General features: G+C 45.3%; 3 protein-coding genes across 3 annotated transcripts in view; 2 read left to right on the forward strand and 1 right to left on the reverse strand.

Moving 5' to 3' along the window:
* Window positions 1–17,983, forward strand: part of LOC126561202 (WD repeat-containing protein 61) — a gene marked incomplete at its 5' end in the record, with an annotated part of 144,319 nt that overhangs the window by 56,843 nt on the left and 69,493 nt on the right. The window lies entirely within an intron of this gene.
* The window catches only part of LOC126562157 (cytosolic non-specific dipeptidase), a 57,180-nt gene that overhangs the window by 10,494 nt on the left and 28,703 nt on the right, over window positions 1–17,983 (reverse strand). The window lies entirely within an intron of this gene.
* On the forward strand, window positions 7,809–11,710 carry LOC126561888 (uncharacterized). The gene is made up of 10 exons (XM_050218248.1): window positions 7,809–8,107; window positions 8,180–8,315; window positions 8,384–8,534; window positions 8,603–9,114; window positions 9,205–9,318; window positions 9,399–9,499; window positions 10,684–10,775; window positions 11,050–11,242; window positions 11,371–11,471; window positions 11,552–11,710. The coding sequence occupies exons 1-10, from the start codon at window positions 7,852–7,854 to the stop codon at window positions 11,708–11,710; spliced, it is 1,815 nt and encodes a 604-aa protein (XP_050074205.1). The 5' UTR covers window positions 7,809–7,851.

Raw genomic sequence — 17,983 nt, forward strand, 5'->3', positions numbered from 1 at the left:
CCATTCCAGGCATCCTGTTTTGGATGCTGTCCCGGGTACTGGTCCAATCCGGGGGAGGAAGGATATTGATTGATTTCTACTGTCCTAACCTACAGGCGTAACTTTGCCCATTTAGAGCTAGAGTTTGGTGTAATTTTCTGCCCTGTAATGTGCATCCGCCGCACTACTCGTCAACGAAGCGTTAGGCGTACTAGTTTCCGCCCATTCAACGCGACCCACTGGCCACCGACCGTGGATAAATCCAATTAATTAGCCTGCTCGACAAGCCTTCATCATCATCATCATCATCATAATCCCTGTTTCATCCATGCTCCACCTCAGCCGTCCGATGTGTATCGGGCGTCAAAGAATGAACTTATAATCCGTGCAGAACAAGACCGCACCGGAGGTACCGGAGGCTGGTGGGTTCGGTGCGGTTTGTTTGTTGTGCTGATTATTTGCAAGTATTAGCCTTCTCAGGAACGGCCACAGTGCACAAAGTGGTCCACTGGGACACGGGAGCTGAGCATTGTTGAAAGCGTTTCCATTAAAACTAAGATGTTTTCGCATGCCTTCGGCAAACAAAACACCGAACCCGGGTGTCCCTTATCTTCCGCCGATGCCTTCCAGCTGCTGCTGCCGAGCGATACTAAGCAAACAGTGAGCTGACCAACGCGTGCGACCCAAAATCCTTCGGGGCAACAATTTGTTCTACTGGTGTTACAGCAGGCCAAAGGACGGCAACCGTACCTGACGGGAAAAAGCGAATAATAATTCAATACCAATATTGTTTTCTTTCGTAGTCTTTTTGGGCAGGCAGTGCTTTGCTCCGGAACCGTAAACCAACAACCCATTGGCCAAGGTCACTAAGACGTCGGATGAATTCGCCGAAAAGCGATAGGAAAGGTCATAAGAATCGTTCAACGGATAAGAGTGCAAACTAGCGTCGTGGGTTTCTAATCGAAATCATAACGATACATTGTACGGCGCTCCTGGGCATCGTTTTAAAATCAAACCGTCCCCCGGCAGCGTAACAAAAGAAAGACTCTCGCCCAGATCCTGATACATCACTTGAAATTGAACCCTTTTTCCTGTCCATTCTTCACCCCATTTTCGCTGGAGGAAATGAATTCGAGGAGAGATTCGACAATACTACTTTATGTCCGGCAATCAACCGGAAAAGATTCCGAAGTGCGAAAAACGGACATGAGGGAAAAGTTGGAAGTTGCTGACCACACACACACACACACACACTTACCACACGAGTTCGACCAAAGCCATCAATGTCAGGGAAATATTTCAATTACACTCATCGACCGCTTTCTTCCGAGTTTTCCAACACTTCCAACCACAACCACTCGACCACTTGTGACCACGGTGGTGCTGGTGGCTTTGTTGATGATGTGTTGTAGTATACCGGTCGTCCTCAATCCATCTTTTTCGTGCCGTTGTGTAGAGGAAAACAATTCTCAATAGCTGCCTGTGTGGGTGGGTGGGTGTGTGTAAATTCCTTTACACCTTTGCACACATCCATCACCGACTGCGTAGCATCGACACGTTGTTGTCACATCCATCTTTTCGTATCGCTTCCATCGGATATTGCCTGTCGTGTCTCTTTACACTCGTATTTGTTCCCTTTGTGATGGTCACAGCATTTTGCTAATATTAAATTGTACATCACAAACTAACACCAGCGTTCAGGTGCTTAAAGTTGCAATTCAATAGTTCTACAGTGACGAGTTGTCGGCAGGGCTCACACTACAGTAACGACAGCCATAAAACCATCCAACACGGCGACATACTGGTTCACAATGTTATCCTTTATGTGTGACCAGCATGGTTGAGAAGTGTCGAGTCCGGTTGACACAATAAGATGTGTCCGGCTGATGCAGCAACAATTGTGTTGAGGCGAGCTGCTTATTAGTCGTGCCGTTTGGGTACAGTGTGTCGGTTGACGTTGATGAACTGCACAATATCCAGGCTCTAACACCCATCCACCCACCCACCGATGCAGTTGTCCGTGAGCGAACAACATCAACATGAAACCGTAAGACCAATCATTGTCCGGAAAAGCCACAAACCCGCAACCCACAACGTGTTCGATCTGGCAACAAAGTTTGCTAGCCCTATCGCTCTCCCTACCCAAACTACCCTCTTTTTCTCACGGTATTCGACTCAACTCATGCTGCTAATGCTGAGTCCAGGACAATCCGGATCGATCCTTGCTCGTGTTCCCCATCAACCATCGCACCATCCCCCGGAAATGGTAATTACGCTCCGGTAGAATAGAGCGAATAGGAATCGTTTGCAAAGGACGAGCATAATTGACTCGTTTTCTACACCTGGCAACGAGCGTTGGGAACCAGGGGACGGGCAGCCATACTGCGGACAAACGACAAGAGCCTGTCCTGCACTTGAAACTTACTCCTTTGCAGCAGAAGTAGCAGGCAGCAAGAAGCTGCATCTCGAGCATCTGCGCCTTGTGAAACGATCGATTTGAGTTATGTATCCGTATCCGGTTTAATTCAGCTCTCATTCCTGACACTGGGCTGGTGTAGTGCTGTGGGCAAGGAACGGGATCTTTGTTTGATACTTCACCAGACAAAACGGGACAGGGAGGGAGGTTTTTTGATTGTACTCGGAAGCTTCGTTCCGGACGACAATTTGCAAAACTTCACCATACAGCCAAAGACTTGGCGAGGATCTTACAGAAGCGCAAAGTTTGCTTGGTTTTGCATGCGGATGAGGTGTGCACTGTCTGTCTGTCTGTCTGTCCCTGTCGAGTTGCACTCTTGAAACCTTAACTTTTGCCATCGCTCGAAATGACGAAATGAGATTCCAACAGAATTGAAGTATTCAGTTCTAGCTGGTGCACGTCGTATTACGTCGAGCGTTCCACGCTTTAAATTAAGCGTCTCATCCGTCCTACACACGTAAGCGAACCCGCGTATGTCGGTACTACGTTTTCAGCACGACACGCGCGTCCTTACGCTAATCCAATTCAATCCAATCCGATGCGAGTGATCCTCCCGCGCTCGTACCTTTGCAGCGCGCCGATTTCGCTAATCAAACTGAAAAACGCGCAAAATCAACGGGAAAATTTTCATTAATGAAATTGATCCGGGTAACGAAACTCATCCGCTGCAAGTTCCGGTTTCGGGTGGATGAAGATCGAAGGTAAAAAGTTTTACGCAATAACCATCCTGTTGGCTTTGGATGGCTTTTCCTGAACAATAGACACTCTTGATGAACTCATAATTTGCTCGTCTCGCGCAATTCAAGGAACATAATCCAACGCGGGAATGTATTAGCTCCAAAGTGCTACAACTACTGCTCATCGGAGAAATCACTCCCAAAAAGCTTGTTGAATGAGTCCTCGGAAAAGCCAGTGCACTCATCTGCTGGGCGCAATTTCAATTTTACCGGTGCCCAGTCACCACACAAATCCACTGATAATGCTTATCATCTCTTGGGGATTCTTTCCTTTTCAATGATTTTGCTGCTCGTTTTGCCTCGTCGTTTCATGTTTCATTTTTAATCACACCGCAGCAGCATATTCCTTCGTCAAATAATGAGCCCACTTCTTTCGATGAATACTTAAGCAGGCCGTCACGGTGGCTTTTCCGCTTTTGCGTTTACGCCGCAATGTACACGCGGTGGAAAATCCGGCGCTGGAGAGCAGGCTAGAGTGAATGAAATTAAAATATTCCTTTTTAATGACTCATCCGCTGCTACAATGGAACTGTTATTATGATCCCCAAAGAGAGGAAAATGGAACCACAATTGTGCGCCCGTTTTCTGAACGTCTGCAAGCTAGCTAATTCGCTTCGAAATTTATATTATTCCTGAACGTCTCTTCTTTCAATTCCAAAATCGTTTAAGTTCCCCTGAATGCTGTTAAAATATGAAAATCAATTCCCAAGGCAATGCTTTGGTAGTTAGAGATGTTCAATCCTAAATTTAAAATGTTACACAAATTGCATAACTTAAGGCGTTTTGTCTGAGGGAACATTCAACAGATGCTTTGTAGTAAGATCAATGTAAACTTTCTGAGGAAATTTAATAAATTTAAACCCTATACTTCAGCATGCATAAGAGGCACATCAATGTTCATATATGTTACCCATCGTATACATCACACACTGCGAACGATTTAGCAGAGGCAATACACAGAAGGGAAACCACGAGTGCCGGTCTGCTTTGATTATACACTACCTCCACCACTCCCCATGATGAGATTGATCCTTTTGTGGATGTCCTCGTCGTTATGCCTAGCCTTGACGTTGGCCACAATAGCACAATGGCATTGACGATCGACTGGGAAACGCGGTACGCCCGGTTCGCCCGGTCCGCCCTCCCTGTACCTCACGAAAGGTTGCAGGTTATGGAAAATGGCGTTTACACACTGGTTTTAGCTTCACTCCTTCCCTCCCCTCGATTCTCCCACCACTCTTCACCGCTTTTATTATTGCTTCCATTGACATTGACATGGGATACATGCAAAATTAACTCGCTTAACCTGGAATTTTTATGGTCCTGATGTACGCGTTCCAAGCTTCGTATTGCACGCTTTCCCCCGAGGCGGTGAAAATGTGGAAATTGTGTGGTTTGGTTTCTGACCGCAGAACGCTCCCACCCACACACCTTCACCGATGTACCTTGTCGTCATCAACGCTGTCGTCGTAGGTATCATTGCACCTGAGGTGCTGTATCCTCTGTGTGTATCGTCAACGTGCTTTATCCGATGTAAGAGATCGTACGTCGCTCCCAACACCATGACCGACCCGCACCCAAACTAATAAAACCCATCCCGCTTCATTATGATTGACGGAAATATGAAAATTTAATTCGCCGACAACGTCAAAACGCTAACCAAAAACAAAAACAAACACTGTCAAAATTTCGCTCTCATTAACCAACCAGCAAATCACTATAGCACGATGGCAGCTGGCAGAGTCCACCTGTCATCAAACACAAGCCCCGGAACACGGAACGGTTTGCCTAATTTTTGTGCATAGATAAATAGGACATTTTCTGTCACGCGGGCCGCGTGACAGAAAAGCAAAGCAAAAAACCCGTTCTACGCAACTAACCATTTATTATAATGGCATTCATTCTTCGCCATCACGGTGCTTCCCTGCTTGGCTTGATCTGCTTTCCGTTCGTGGAAATTGTAATGAATAAAACATTCTTCCAAGGATATTTGCAAACGCTTTCCCCCCCATTTCGGGCAGGCGAAAGCTTAGCTGATTATACCATTTCGTTGACACTTTCGACACGATTTCCAACAATGTTTGAGTACATATCGGTCCGTTGGCAGGTGGTTGTGCGCAACATGAAAATGGATACTTACTTATCTTTCTGCCAAAAATGTATTAAAAAATGGTGACAAAAGAAAAAAAAGCCTGTTTTTTTATAGTCCAGCAACAGGATCTGTACATTCAACCGAAAGGAAATGAAGTTCATTGGCGTGGCATGGAACCACAGTTCGCAAGGGAGCTTTGGCACGAGAGTAGAGCGGAGAAGCTTCCCTTCCCTCTTCCTCTATTGAATTGACCGAACTTCGCCCCGACACCGGTCCTAGATTAAATTGAAGCAATCAAAAAAAACAAAACAGAAAACAGAGGCGGAAGTGGTGAAGGACAAAGCGGGTGAAAGAAGCGGGAAGGGAGGGTAGGGAAGCGGAGAAACGGGAAGAGATTAATGCTTACCTTTGGGTGGATGTTTAACGCTACATCGCACAGTGTTTAAACGGAAGGAAAATGGCAATATGCTTTATTAAGCATTTTGGAAGCAGCAGGAGCTTGTTCCAAGAACTTCCAGCTTTGTCAGAACTTTGTTCTTTCCTTTTTGCGTAATTTTGATTATTGTAAGCTGTTACACAAGGGAATACAGCAAAAGTGTAAACATTAGAGAAGAAATAGAAACCCAAAACATCTTACCTAATCGCCTAAAGTTATGCAATTAGCCTTACAAAATGAAATTAATGCGAGTATACCAATACATCAAACGATTGTCGCTTTATCGTTTTTAGTAAAGGTTTAGTCAAAAGCGTGTAATTTTTAAAATGTTTCACTATATTATACTGCAAAGTGACAAATCTCGCTACCTTTTCATCTGCTTTAATACCGAACACCGATGGCGCTGAAATATAATACCCGGCGCGCAAAGCAGAAAAAGCGAGCAAATGGCTCCTGACCGGAAGGACGGAAATTTGTTCACGCCGAAGAAAGAGAATTTTCACGTCAAACACGCCCGAGACGCTTCTTCTGGCCAGCTGTCACCAGACTAACACTTTGGCAAAGCGGAAGCGTACACACCGACCGACCACACGCGCGCACACCGCGCACCTTCTGAAACTCGGTTGACCTGCATCCTGTCGGCGTGGATGGGTTCCAACTCCGATGGACAAGCGCTTCTCTGCCAATGATTATTACGTTCCAGTGGTTTTTGGCAGAGCGCAACAGTGTGCTTTTTTATCTTCACTGTGGTTGACCAATTTTGGTACTCTTCGCTCAGGAACTCACCGGAAGAGGTGATGGAATAGGCTGTGATGCGGCACAAGACCACAAGACAGATTCTCGAACGTCTTCGCACTGATTCGCAGTTTTACGTCCTTGTGAGGAAAATATTGTCCGGCTGTCATGCCTTGTAATGTAATTTCGAATCCTTGAATATCCCCGATTACACCCGAAAACATTTTCTCCACAGCAAACGTCCTTTACCCTTCAGAAAGCAGCCTCAAAGGAAAGGACTTCTTCAATACAATTTCCTTTAGATTTTTGGAAACTGTTCCGGTTGGTGGAATACATTTTTGCTGATAAATCCTCGCTGCATTAATGGAGATTTATCTGCGTACCTTACGGTCACCTCAAATGAACTATTTGCTGCGGTACACAGAAACATCATCGCTTTCCCTCCTCCAGCACGGCTGTTCTAACCAAAAAAGGGAAGCAAAACAGAATATCAAAAACGAATTCATGTGGATTTTGTAGATGGAAGGCGTGATTTACGACAACTGCCTATCCCTGCTTCGTTTTCGCATCCAGAACGGACTACGCTTCAGACAAAAGGGGGGAACACCATTAGTTTTCCACCATCAACACACAGCACGAGCCTCACTTGAGAAAGGTACTATATCATCGAAGGGATTGGCCCTGGATGGACACCTTCCCAAGCAAAAGCTTCACCAAGATTATCGTTTCTGTCGTCTGTACACTTGGGGGGGGGGGGGGGGGGGTTCTTGCTTGATGGATGGTTGTTTTCGTACTTTCGTCCCGCCGCTTTTGTTCCCGCCCTTTGGAATTTCCAATGATTTTCCCATAGCTCACCACGGAAACAACAAACATAATAGGCATAAGGCTTGAGCGTCTGGGAAGCTTTCTGTTTCCAAATATCGATCTCAGTAGAAATCTGCTGACTCAAAAGGAATGTTGTTGTATTCCACACTAAGCCAGGATTCCGTCGGTTGTTCCTTCGAAAATTGTTGTTTGGGTGTGACTAATTTTGTTTCTTCGCCTGTGTCAAATTGTTCCTGCCATTCTGGAACCATTGGACACACGGGCTTAGAAGGTTTTTTTATGCCGGCTAATCTATCCATTCTAACGGCTTTTTTTCCGCCCGGAGCAGTTCGGTACAAGTTTTAGTGAAAACAGCTTGCTCTAAACATGACATTTGCCCATCAACGAGCGATGAATGTGAGTGAAAGTGAAGAAACTGTTAGGGGAAGGAACTGAAGCAAACAACAACACTAAAAGCCGACAAGAACCATGTAGCCAAACATGTCACGTCAGCATCGTGATACAGAAGAAAGGTTAAATTAAACCCACCCCGCGTCCGTACACCTACACCTAGCACCAGCTCTGCACCAGAATGGAAGATGGACAATCCCGCAAAGCCACCAATGGTCACGGCCATCCACGGCACACACGCGATCTCAAGAAGACGCACGCCGATTCCTGGCCCAGCACTACCAAAAGAACGTCGTTACCGGCGAGTCCCAAGATCATCAAGACTACCGAGGATGACTCCAGCGTTGGTGACGTGTTCGAATACTGCCAGCAAACCACCGTCACAACGCCATCGACGGTGGAGATCGATTATGGCGCCATTAGCCCACGATTCGAACGTAAGTAGATTTTAGAGGTTCTGTCGGACTTCCAGCGGTGTAATAATGATTATTCCGGTCCTCCAACGGTAGGCAAACGGTTCGAGTTTTGTTACCCCTCCGTATCGAAGGAAGATTTCTCCAACAGCATATCAATCGACACGCACGACATCGATCGTCAGAAGAAACGAATTTATCCCAGCAAAACTCCGGACAACTCGCTCGAAAAGTATGTCCTCTGCATGAAGGATGCGGAGTTCTTTTAAATAGCTCATCACTCTGTCCTCCCATCCACAGTGAATCGATTTTAGATGGTTCGATGGCGAGCTGCAGCTCGCCGGGACATAGTTCCTCCGCTAGGGCTAAATCTCCTTCTCACTCGCCGAGACATTCGCGCCGTCAGCTCAACAGCGAGATTATCAACATAACCTCAAACCCTGGCTATCAAGTAAGCTGAGCAAACTAAATTCTTTCGCAGGTGTCCTAATAATTTTTCTCCTTGCTCCCCGTGGAAAGGTACTAAGAAATTCCCACTCTACGCTCGATCGCACTTGCTCCGATAGCGTGGTTTCGCTGACATGTCGCAAATCGACCAGCGATCTTACCCAAACGAGCGATATCGGTATGAGCGGCATGGGTTCGATGGGTGGCCGGCAGGGAAGACGCCGGAGCAGCCACAAAGGAGGGCTCGCATTCCTGGCCAGCAGGAAAGGGTCGCGTGATTCGATCAAGAGCGCTGCCTCGAACACGTCCGTTTTCTCCAACGAAGATATCGGTCCGCTAGCGTTCCAGGCATCGGCACGCGGCCGCCAGAGGCGTACGTCCAACTTTCTCGAGCTTCCCGTGCCGGATCATGCGAGGCCGCGCGTTTGCTCACTGCCCGAACGACCGTACAATCCACGGCAGAGCGACGATCTCTACCGGTTGCGTCACTTTTCCATCAGTAAAGGAACGGTGGTCAATTGTGGTGATTCGATCATATCGCGAAGATCGAAAAGTAACACGAGCGTCAACTCCACGGCAAGTCGGTAAGGTTCATTCTTGCGCGGGTGGAGAGGAGAAAGCACCGGTAAATGCTAAATTTAATGTGTCTTAATGGCTTTTTTTTCCTTTAATAGTGCTAGCGAAAGATCACCGTTCGAGGGATCCTGTTGCGGTGGTGGATATGCCACCGTAGATTCGCTTCCTTCGTCTCACGGTGAGGACGATGAAAGTGAACCGATTCCGACAAGGTAAGGGGCGCGCAAGGGCCACCGTAGCCTTGTGGCAGTAATGCAACAGTTCCGTTCGTTGTTGGTCTTTACATCCACAGGTATCGTGTCGTCATGTTGGGCGATTCGGGCGTCGGCAAAACGGCCCTGGTTTCACAGTTTATGACCTCCGAGTATATGCACACGTACGACGCCAGTCTTGGTAAGTTATCGGAACGTGGGCACAATGGGAAAGCTGGACACCATAAACCCCTGAGGTGGGAGGGGATGGCCATTATTATTAATTGAAAAGTGAACTACTTTGTGTGTGAAAATAAAAAAATGCTAACATAGTAGTCCGGGAGCATTTCTGATGTTGTAATCGGGAACATGGCCTGAGGTTCGCCGGAATGCACTTTCGTTAATGACAAAACGGCAGAGGCGTGCTCTGCTGGTGGCTGTGTAGTTTCCCGACTTACGTGTAATATCAAACAAATTACCTAGAATTGAAGGTTAAAGTGAACATCACTGTAGCAACGGTGCAACTAAGCAGGCCATCATAATGCAACAAAAAAGCAAAGCTCACTAGCTCAACGAAGCTCATTAGAGGATTTACAGTAGTTTTTAAGCAGGCAGTCGTAAATTCAACAGCGCAATATTCCTCACCTCGTTCAATGGAGGATGTGTGATGACGTGTGTGTATGTGTGCATAATGATTTATTCTCGTTTTGGAGCCTTCAATATTCCAATTAGCTCGAGCAGAGAGTAATAGGAACCGGAAACAGCACATAAAAAGCTTCGAACAAGCCTTAGAGCGCGCCACCCACCACCCACGGGTACGCACTGAAAAAAGGGAACAAGTGTTATTTTCATTTCCACGAATCATTGATTTAATTCTACCCCAGGTTGCGGGATACGTCAGGGAGAGAGAGCGAAAGAGAGAGAGAAAGTTGTTCCTGTGGAGCCGAGAACAGTTTTCCACCGTGCGATGGTGGCAATGTTATTAAATTCTATACCCAGCGCAGGCATGGAACAAACAGAAAAAAGCCTCACGCGGCGGCGGCGGCCGTGTACTGGAAAACTCATGTCAGAATGTTGTAGCGATTTTTGCCAGTGGAAAAGCGTGGGTGGAGAACGAGGAAAATGATGGTGGGTGGGTGGGAGAAGATGATATTTCGAGTGGTACAATGTAATTATCGAAAACTCGGAGGAGATGTGAGATGAGCTTTGAATCGGTTTGTTCTTTTCTCGCTTTTTCTGCTCTTCGTTTTTCTTTTTTTTCCATTTTCCTGCGTTGTCTACACAATTTAACCACCTCACAAACGGTGAAAACTGCCGGGACATGGAAAAAAAAACCCTCATCATCCTCTCGCCACCAAAATCGTCTTGCCCAAACGGATCGGAAAGATGATGAGTTCGGGGAGAAGACCGTTAGCGTGCTGCTGGACGGCGAGGAATCGGAGATGATATTTATCGACCATCCGAACGTGGAAATGAGTGTAAGTAGCTTAACAGGCGGTATGTGTTGTTGCCCGATCTCACCCGGTAAATTTGATCAATTGCAACAAATTGAGCCTCTCCCAAATGAAGGAAGTGCTTTGTTTGTTTGTGTTTTGCGGTTTTTCAATACGTGACCGATGTGATGCCACATACGAAACGTGTCCCATCTGTTTTCGGTGGGCCCTGACAGACACGAAACGACAGTTAAACCTGTCCGAAGTCCCTCACCTTCCCCCTCGCCGATTTACGATTACTTATTCACATGCCCAACAGGTGGAAAACTCGCTGTCGACTTACGAACCGCACGCCTGCGTCGTTGTCTACTCGATCGTCGACCGGAACTCGTTCCGGGTGACGGAGGAAATACTCAACTATCTCTGGTCCGAGCACTACACGAAGGAGAAGGCGGTCATTATAGCGGCAAACAAATCCGACCTGGCCCGGGCACGAGTCATAACCACAGCCGGTAAGTAAGGGATGCAAACTCTCCCGTTTGGAATCGGACAGAACCGGCTTGATTCTACCGGAATTTCGATACAAACAGTTACTCGTGACTGACCCCGTAAAAACTGGCAAATTTATATCTTATCACAGAGGGAAAGCAGCTAGCAACGTCTCGGGAGGCGAAGTTCATCGAAACATCCAGTGGAATTCAGCACAACGTCGATGAGCTGCTCGTAGGCGTCCTCAAACAGGTAATCCAGATAGTAATCCGTCGTAGTTTCGGTGCACAGCAAACACTCATCACCACCCGCACTTACTTTCCCCCACACAGATACGGCTGAAGGAGCAGCGAGAAAAGCGGGCCAGTGCGACCAATCTGCGCAACTCCCGCACGCAGATGTCGCTGCACATTGCGAAGGAGATACTGCACAAGATTTGTCTCACCGACATTACCAAATCGAAAAGCTGCGAAAATCTGCACGTACTCTAAATGTGTACGAAGCCCCGGAAACCGATTACAGGAAGGCGTTTAAACGCACGGCAAAACCGTCATTTGTTATATCGTGCCAAAGTGGAGATTTTTTTTAAATGTTTTGCGACTGTGACTCAACACGAAATTGCTACTGCTGGTCGAACAGCCAACGTCGGCCTACGATGAAAGATACGATGACCCACCGAGAAAGAGGAAAATTTAGGCGACCAAAGAAAGGCTCTGGGGGTGTGTGTGTGTGTGTCTGTGAAAAGTGGATGAAAATGGAAGACAAGATGAAACAACTAAATAGTAAACAGTGTTACATGTACGATACTTCTAAACACGCATAGGAAGCAGGAATTTTTCTGTGTTGTTGTAAGCATAAACCACTAAACAAACAAACTGTCCACAACGACAGCTTGACATGTCGTTGCTGGAAGACGCAAACGTGGGGGGAAAAAACCTAAAGAGATACTGGAAAAGCAACTAATACTGCATATTTTCTGGCATTTCGCAGCAAAGACTGGCTAATATAGCTCTATTTCCTCAAGCACATCACTATCTCGCTCTCTCTCTCTCTCTCTCTCTCTCTCTCTCTCTCTCTCTCTCTCTCTCTCTCTCTCTCTCTCTCTCTCTCTCTCTCTTTCTCTCTCGTTCACCACGCATTATTCGTTATGCATGCACGTGCACATGGCACAATCCGGAAGGGAAGGAAAAGTAATGTGCTTTGAAATGGGCAGGAATGCTACATCCCCCCCCCCCCCCCTCCCATTTCACACGTGTGCCAAGATGATAAGTCGTGTTAAAAGTGACAAGATTAAATTTTTGTCGCTCGGATTGCATAACTGTAGGCGCTATGGATTACGTGGATTACCTGATTCTTTGAATTCGTTAAAATATTTGCTCCCAAAGTAGGCAATCTGCATGACACGACGCGCCTGCATGTATGCTATTATCCCAAAAAATAGCCATCTCGTCGCTTTTAGCGAGACTATTTGGACCCGCATAACCGTTATTCTGCACCGAATTACAAGATTTTTGCGTTAAGCGAGCGAGAAAACACACTTCCTTTTCTGATTGTTCGGGGCTAGCTCGAGTGGTGTTAATCAAAGCAGGATATCTTTACAAATTAGCAAACAGCAACAGAAAACAAAAATCATACAATATACATACATATATATATATACAACAAATTATAGCTATATACAAAGAGTATACACGTGTTAATAGCCTATTTACTGATGTGTGTGTGTGTGAGTATGTTCGTATGTGTGTGGAGTTTGAGGGAAAACGTACAGTAGCTGTGTTGAATAAATATGCCATTTTTATTCTGCCGCTTTTGATGGTGCAAAATCTGCAAAACTGCATTGCGAGCGAAGTTTGATTCCGAATCGGTTCTTATCCTCCGCTAGACGAACCCGAACGGCAACTGTCACTGCTCGATAGTTGTGAAACGATAATCAGGTCACCCTGCAGCATTCCAATGCTACTGTGGGATTTGTGTTTTTTTTTTTTGTACCCTCCCAGACCCTGTTCTATATAGCAAAGGCTTCGAAAATTTAGCCCCTTCGGTTGTCTCACTTTAGCACCATTTTTCCTCCGTATCGCATGGGAAAACAAGGCTCTTATTGAGAGTGTTCGTAAAAACTAACTGGCGCAGAAGGTTTCTGTGGCCGCCTTCCGTGCCCTGGGTACGCCACACAACACACAACGCATTCCAAGAAGGAGAGCAACCTCGTAAAATGAATGCCGGTTACTGCCAGATCAACTAGATGTTAGCTGCAAGGCAGTGTGTAGGGTGTAGTTGACACGCATGCACCAAGGTTACAGTCTGATGCAACCGCAGATGGAGATGGAAAGCATCAATTGTTGCTTCTATTGCTTTTCGCATGAATTTGAATCCAACTAATATTATTTTACGATCTCACTTCTTTGCGTGACAACAGAGAAGCTTCGTGTGGACTTGTCATAGCAAAGAATATCATTTAACTAATCTTAAAGCTTTAAAGTATATAGTCAACCGATACGTGGAGTAGTTGCTATTAAAATTATAGCTTTTTGAATATAATTTCCACCCTTCCATTGCACTCCTATTCCACGTTAGTGATTAAAGTTCTTGCGCGGAAACTAGACACATGGTGAAAGCTTTAAATGTTTGCAAAGCATATCCCATATCCAAGTCATTCCGTTTTCCTTGTCACCAACAATCTTATGCACGCCTATCCTTAAAACAGGCAAGTCACCAATCATCTTCAGATAACCCCAACAATTCCCGGGACATTAAGCTGGAGGTATTTAAATGTTAAACATATGATAAGAAATTGTTTTTAAATCGGCGGACAGAAAAAGCTAAAAACTTATCAAATTTTATCAAAAAAAAAAACATATGGGGGATCAATGAAGAACAATATCAAAAAATTCAAGTGAAAAAGAAAACACTACAAGTACTGAGGGCGTTAGATGTATTCGATTTGTCAAAAACAAAAATTAACTAAATTGCACTGCGGCCTAAACAGGTAAAACCAATCAAGTCGAGCACGCGAATATGAAATAGTTTGGTCGGAATAAATTAAACTTAAGTGTAAAGTACACAACACTGTAATCGGTTCTACTTACGTACACGGCAGCACTGAGACATGTGTGTCACACGCACACAAATCGCCTGTAAACGAGAGGAAGAAAAAGAAAGAAGGATGATGGTGAGAATCTTAAACATTGTAAAACTTATCGAAAGTAAATAATGCAACGTCAGTTTCCAAAGACCTAAAACCAGGAAAGGAGAAGTAAGCTAAATGGGTAATGTTACAATTTCTGAGAGAAACACGTTTTGACACGGTAGATTGTTTGTATAGAATGCTGCAAAAATCTGTCAATTATTCGGCTCGGTGTGGGAGATTCTTTCGACTGCTGCGTCACTTAAATAAGTTTAAAGTTATCTCCACTCCCCAAGTGTCGTCCAGCGACTCTTCGAGCGCGTGTATATGTGTTTATGTAGCAGTGTGTGTGTGTCTGTGTTTTTGTGTGATTAGTTGTTAAGTCAAGGGAAAACTAAAGCATGGAAAAGGCATGTAATACTTCTCACTGCAAATAAGTACTTCCTTTTAAAAAATAAAATCTGTGACAAAAACGCACAAAGCAAAAGATTCCTTTCTGGCATGTGCTACTAAAGCGTTAGGCGATCATAAAATCAAACAAAGTGCTACACAAAAGATTAGTCCTTAGTCCCTTTTAGTTAAGTAGATTCCTCCCAACAGACCCACAATGGGAATAGGTTCTCTTCTTTTCCAACGCTCCGGTACATTTTCTACGGGATCTAGTTTTTATGCAGACACATAGTTGGACATCACTAAAAAGAGAAAAATATTCCAACTACAAGCAAAACGAACCACGAACAATTCTTACAAGAGCTACGTTTGGGCATCGCTTGCAGTACCGTTGTAAGATGAAAAATACTTCAAAATTAAGCCGCAAGATGAGCGAATGTAACTAAAAACTGAAATCACTAATGGAGAAGGATTACGTTTCATCGTACTTTCCGAGCTGATACTGAAACTTTCAAAACTCGAATCGATATACATACATAAATGCATACACACAAATATAAAAAAAAAATATATATATTGAAAACAATGTTTAATAAAAATTAAAGACTAAACTTTAAACTTGATATTTGATTTCCTTTTCCCATCTTTTGCTTTATCCGAACCAAAGACATCCCTTTTGATGAGCTTTTCATTCATTTATTGACCTCAAGCGCCCCCGAAAATGCTTATTAAAATAAAATACAGGCCATTTTTTCAACATGCTCGCAAGCTTGTGGAGCCTTTTGGAGATAGGAATGATTGGACAACATTACTTTAAAAAGTGGTTGAAAAGTTGAAGAAGGCTCAGAATTGAATGACTGACTGACTGACTGACTTTTTCGGAGCAGTTGTGGCATCCCGACGACGGATCGACGATGGTAAAAGTCAAAACCAAACTCATCAATAATGCACACACACACACACAAACAGATTATCCTCGATAACTCGGTGCCGTTTTCCTCCAACCGTAACCTACATTTTAATTTTTGTTTGAGCATTTTTCCGACATAATTATGCCTCGGAAGAGCGCCCGGGAATGTTCAACAACGCACGGTGTGTGTGTGTGTGTGTAACGTAACGCAGTAATGATGATAGCAATAATAAAACATAATGACAGCCAGGAGGTGTCGAGGAGACGAACGGCTGTCTCGAGTGTTTGCCACCGAGACTCCCGGGCACGATTAATTTGGTTGGTGTTGAATTTCCTGTGCGTGCGTGTGGTTTCGCTGTGACTGTGATTAAAGTCTTGTAATGAGACACTCGCAGTGTAGCAGATTTCCACCCGATTTGTATCGAAATTTGTACAACACGGCCATGGCGATAAGTATCGATGCAGATTATGGATGGACAATTACGACATCGCGTACAAAACGAACACATTTTCATTACTTTTGAACTCCAAAGAGCGCAAGACATGTGAGAAAAAGAGAAGCATTCCAAAACAGTTTTGTCCCACACAGGCGGTGGAGGTTAGGTGGCGCTTTACGTACGAAGACACAGCTCCCCCCTCCCGCCCCCCCCCTCCCAGTGCGTCGATTCATCGTTGTTGTTATATCATCCGCACATGACTGTCGATTTGTTGAGTCAAAGTTCGCCGACGGAATTCAGGTTTGATTCAGGTGGAACAGCTTCATCAGAGTTTGGGTGAATCATTCGGCGAACGGTTCATCACACGATTACAATTTTGATTGTTTCCTCACACTTTACTCGTACATCATCAACTCGTCTTGATGAAAACATTTCCTTCTTAAAGCTTCTACTTAACCTAACTTGTTAATTTCACATTTTCATTTATTCTTCCCTCCGTAGCTTCGTTCTACCGTCGCATTGAAATAGTCATGTCTTGCAAAACCGACCACACACAAAAAACCAAACGGTAAAACAATCTTAAACGGTCGATTCGATGTGCCTCCCTGCTCGTTAGTGTCGACCGGCAAGGTTCTTACTGTGCATTCGTAACGCGAAAAACAACGCCAGAATAGAAGCTGTTGGCCTACTATCCGTTACCTGCCAACCGGGAAAGCCGGGGAAGATTTATGCGAAAATGATCGATTGCGACGCGGATTTCGGACGGTTTCGGCACAGTGCCACCGATCGCACCCCGATTGGCATACATTATACGCTCGTTCCAACGGTATCTGTCCATTAGCGTAGCGCGTCACGTACGAGGATCGAATTGTTCAGTTGGAATCTTCTGTACTTCTGCTGCACCGCCACCCCTTTGTCCCCTTCTTTCCGCTCATCCGGGTGGGGCCAGGAATGGTAGATATTTTCGATCGACCGAACGACACACGCATCCGATCGGCTGGTTAGTACGCCTGACGCATCAACGACGATCGTGACGCCTGCCGGCGATGGACATAAGCGGGGTGGATCGAATGACTTGCAGGGGAAAACCCCGCATGACCTACATAAAATGGACTGATGATGGACCTGCTGCTGCTGACGATGGTTCGCAAGTGGTGCACGTTCCAGCATATGATCGGTTTGGCTGTGTAAGATCGATCGGAGAGGAGTGAAACTAGTGCTTCAACCCTTTAGTGCATGATCGATCCATTTGAACGATAAAGATGCCATTTTTTCCGAAGTATCAATGAATTTAAAAAGATGTTTTCCCACATTACAATCACATGTCAGGTGAGGATTGATGGAAAATTCTCAGGACTTTGTCTGCCAGATTCCTTCCCATTACAAATCTATCCTACGCATTCGAGGTTAAGGAAGCCTCAAAGCAAACATTTCTTCACCTTACATGATCGCAAGTGTGCAAAACCTCAACCGGACCAAAGCAAGAAAGAAAAAACCCCGTACTACAAACACCTTGGGGGGGGACAGTTCCGTGTAGATTCGTTCGAGGTTCGGAGGTTCCGTCTGTCCGGCCATCAAACATCCGTGTCCGGTTGATTGGACGCATTTGACACAGTGAAGCAGTTTTGCTGCTTCAACGCTCATACCCAAACCAGACCCATACCATCAAAACCCCCCCCACACCACCCCCCCCCCCTCCACCCCTGCAAAGGACTGGAACTGATCTTGTTTGGTAGCGAATGTTACACTTGTTTTACCGCGGAACAAACACGATCGTTTTGATTTCAACGGTTCCTTCAGTGAACGAGCGTGTCCAAGGGGCAAGGTGAATACGCCAAATGGGCTTGTTTGAATTTCGTTTGATTGGCCAAAGTATAGCAATCAATCAGGATAGAATTAT

The sequence above is a fragment of the Anopheles maculipalpis genome, chromosome 3RL, assembly GCF_943734695.1.
Source record: "Anopheles maculipalpis chromosome 3RL, idAnoMacuDA_375_x, whole genome shotgun sequence".
Taxonomy (NCBI): domain Eukaryota; kingdom Metazoa; phylum Arthropoda; class Insecta; order Diptera; family Culicidae; genus Anopheles; species Anopheles maculipalpis.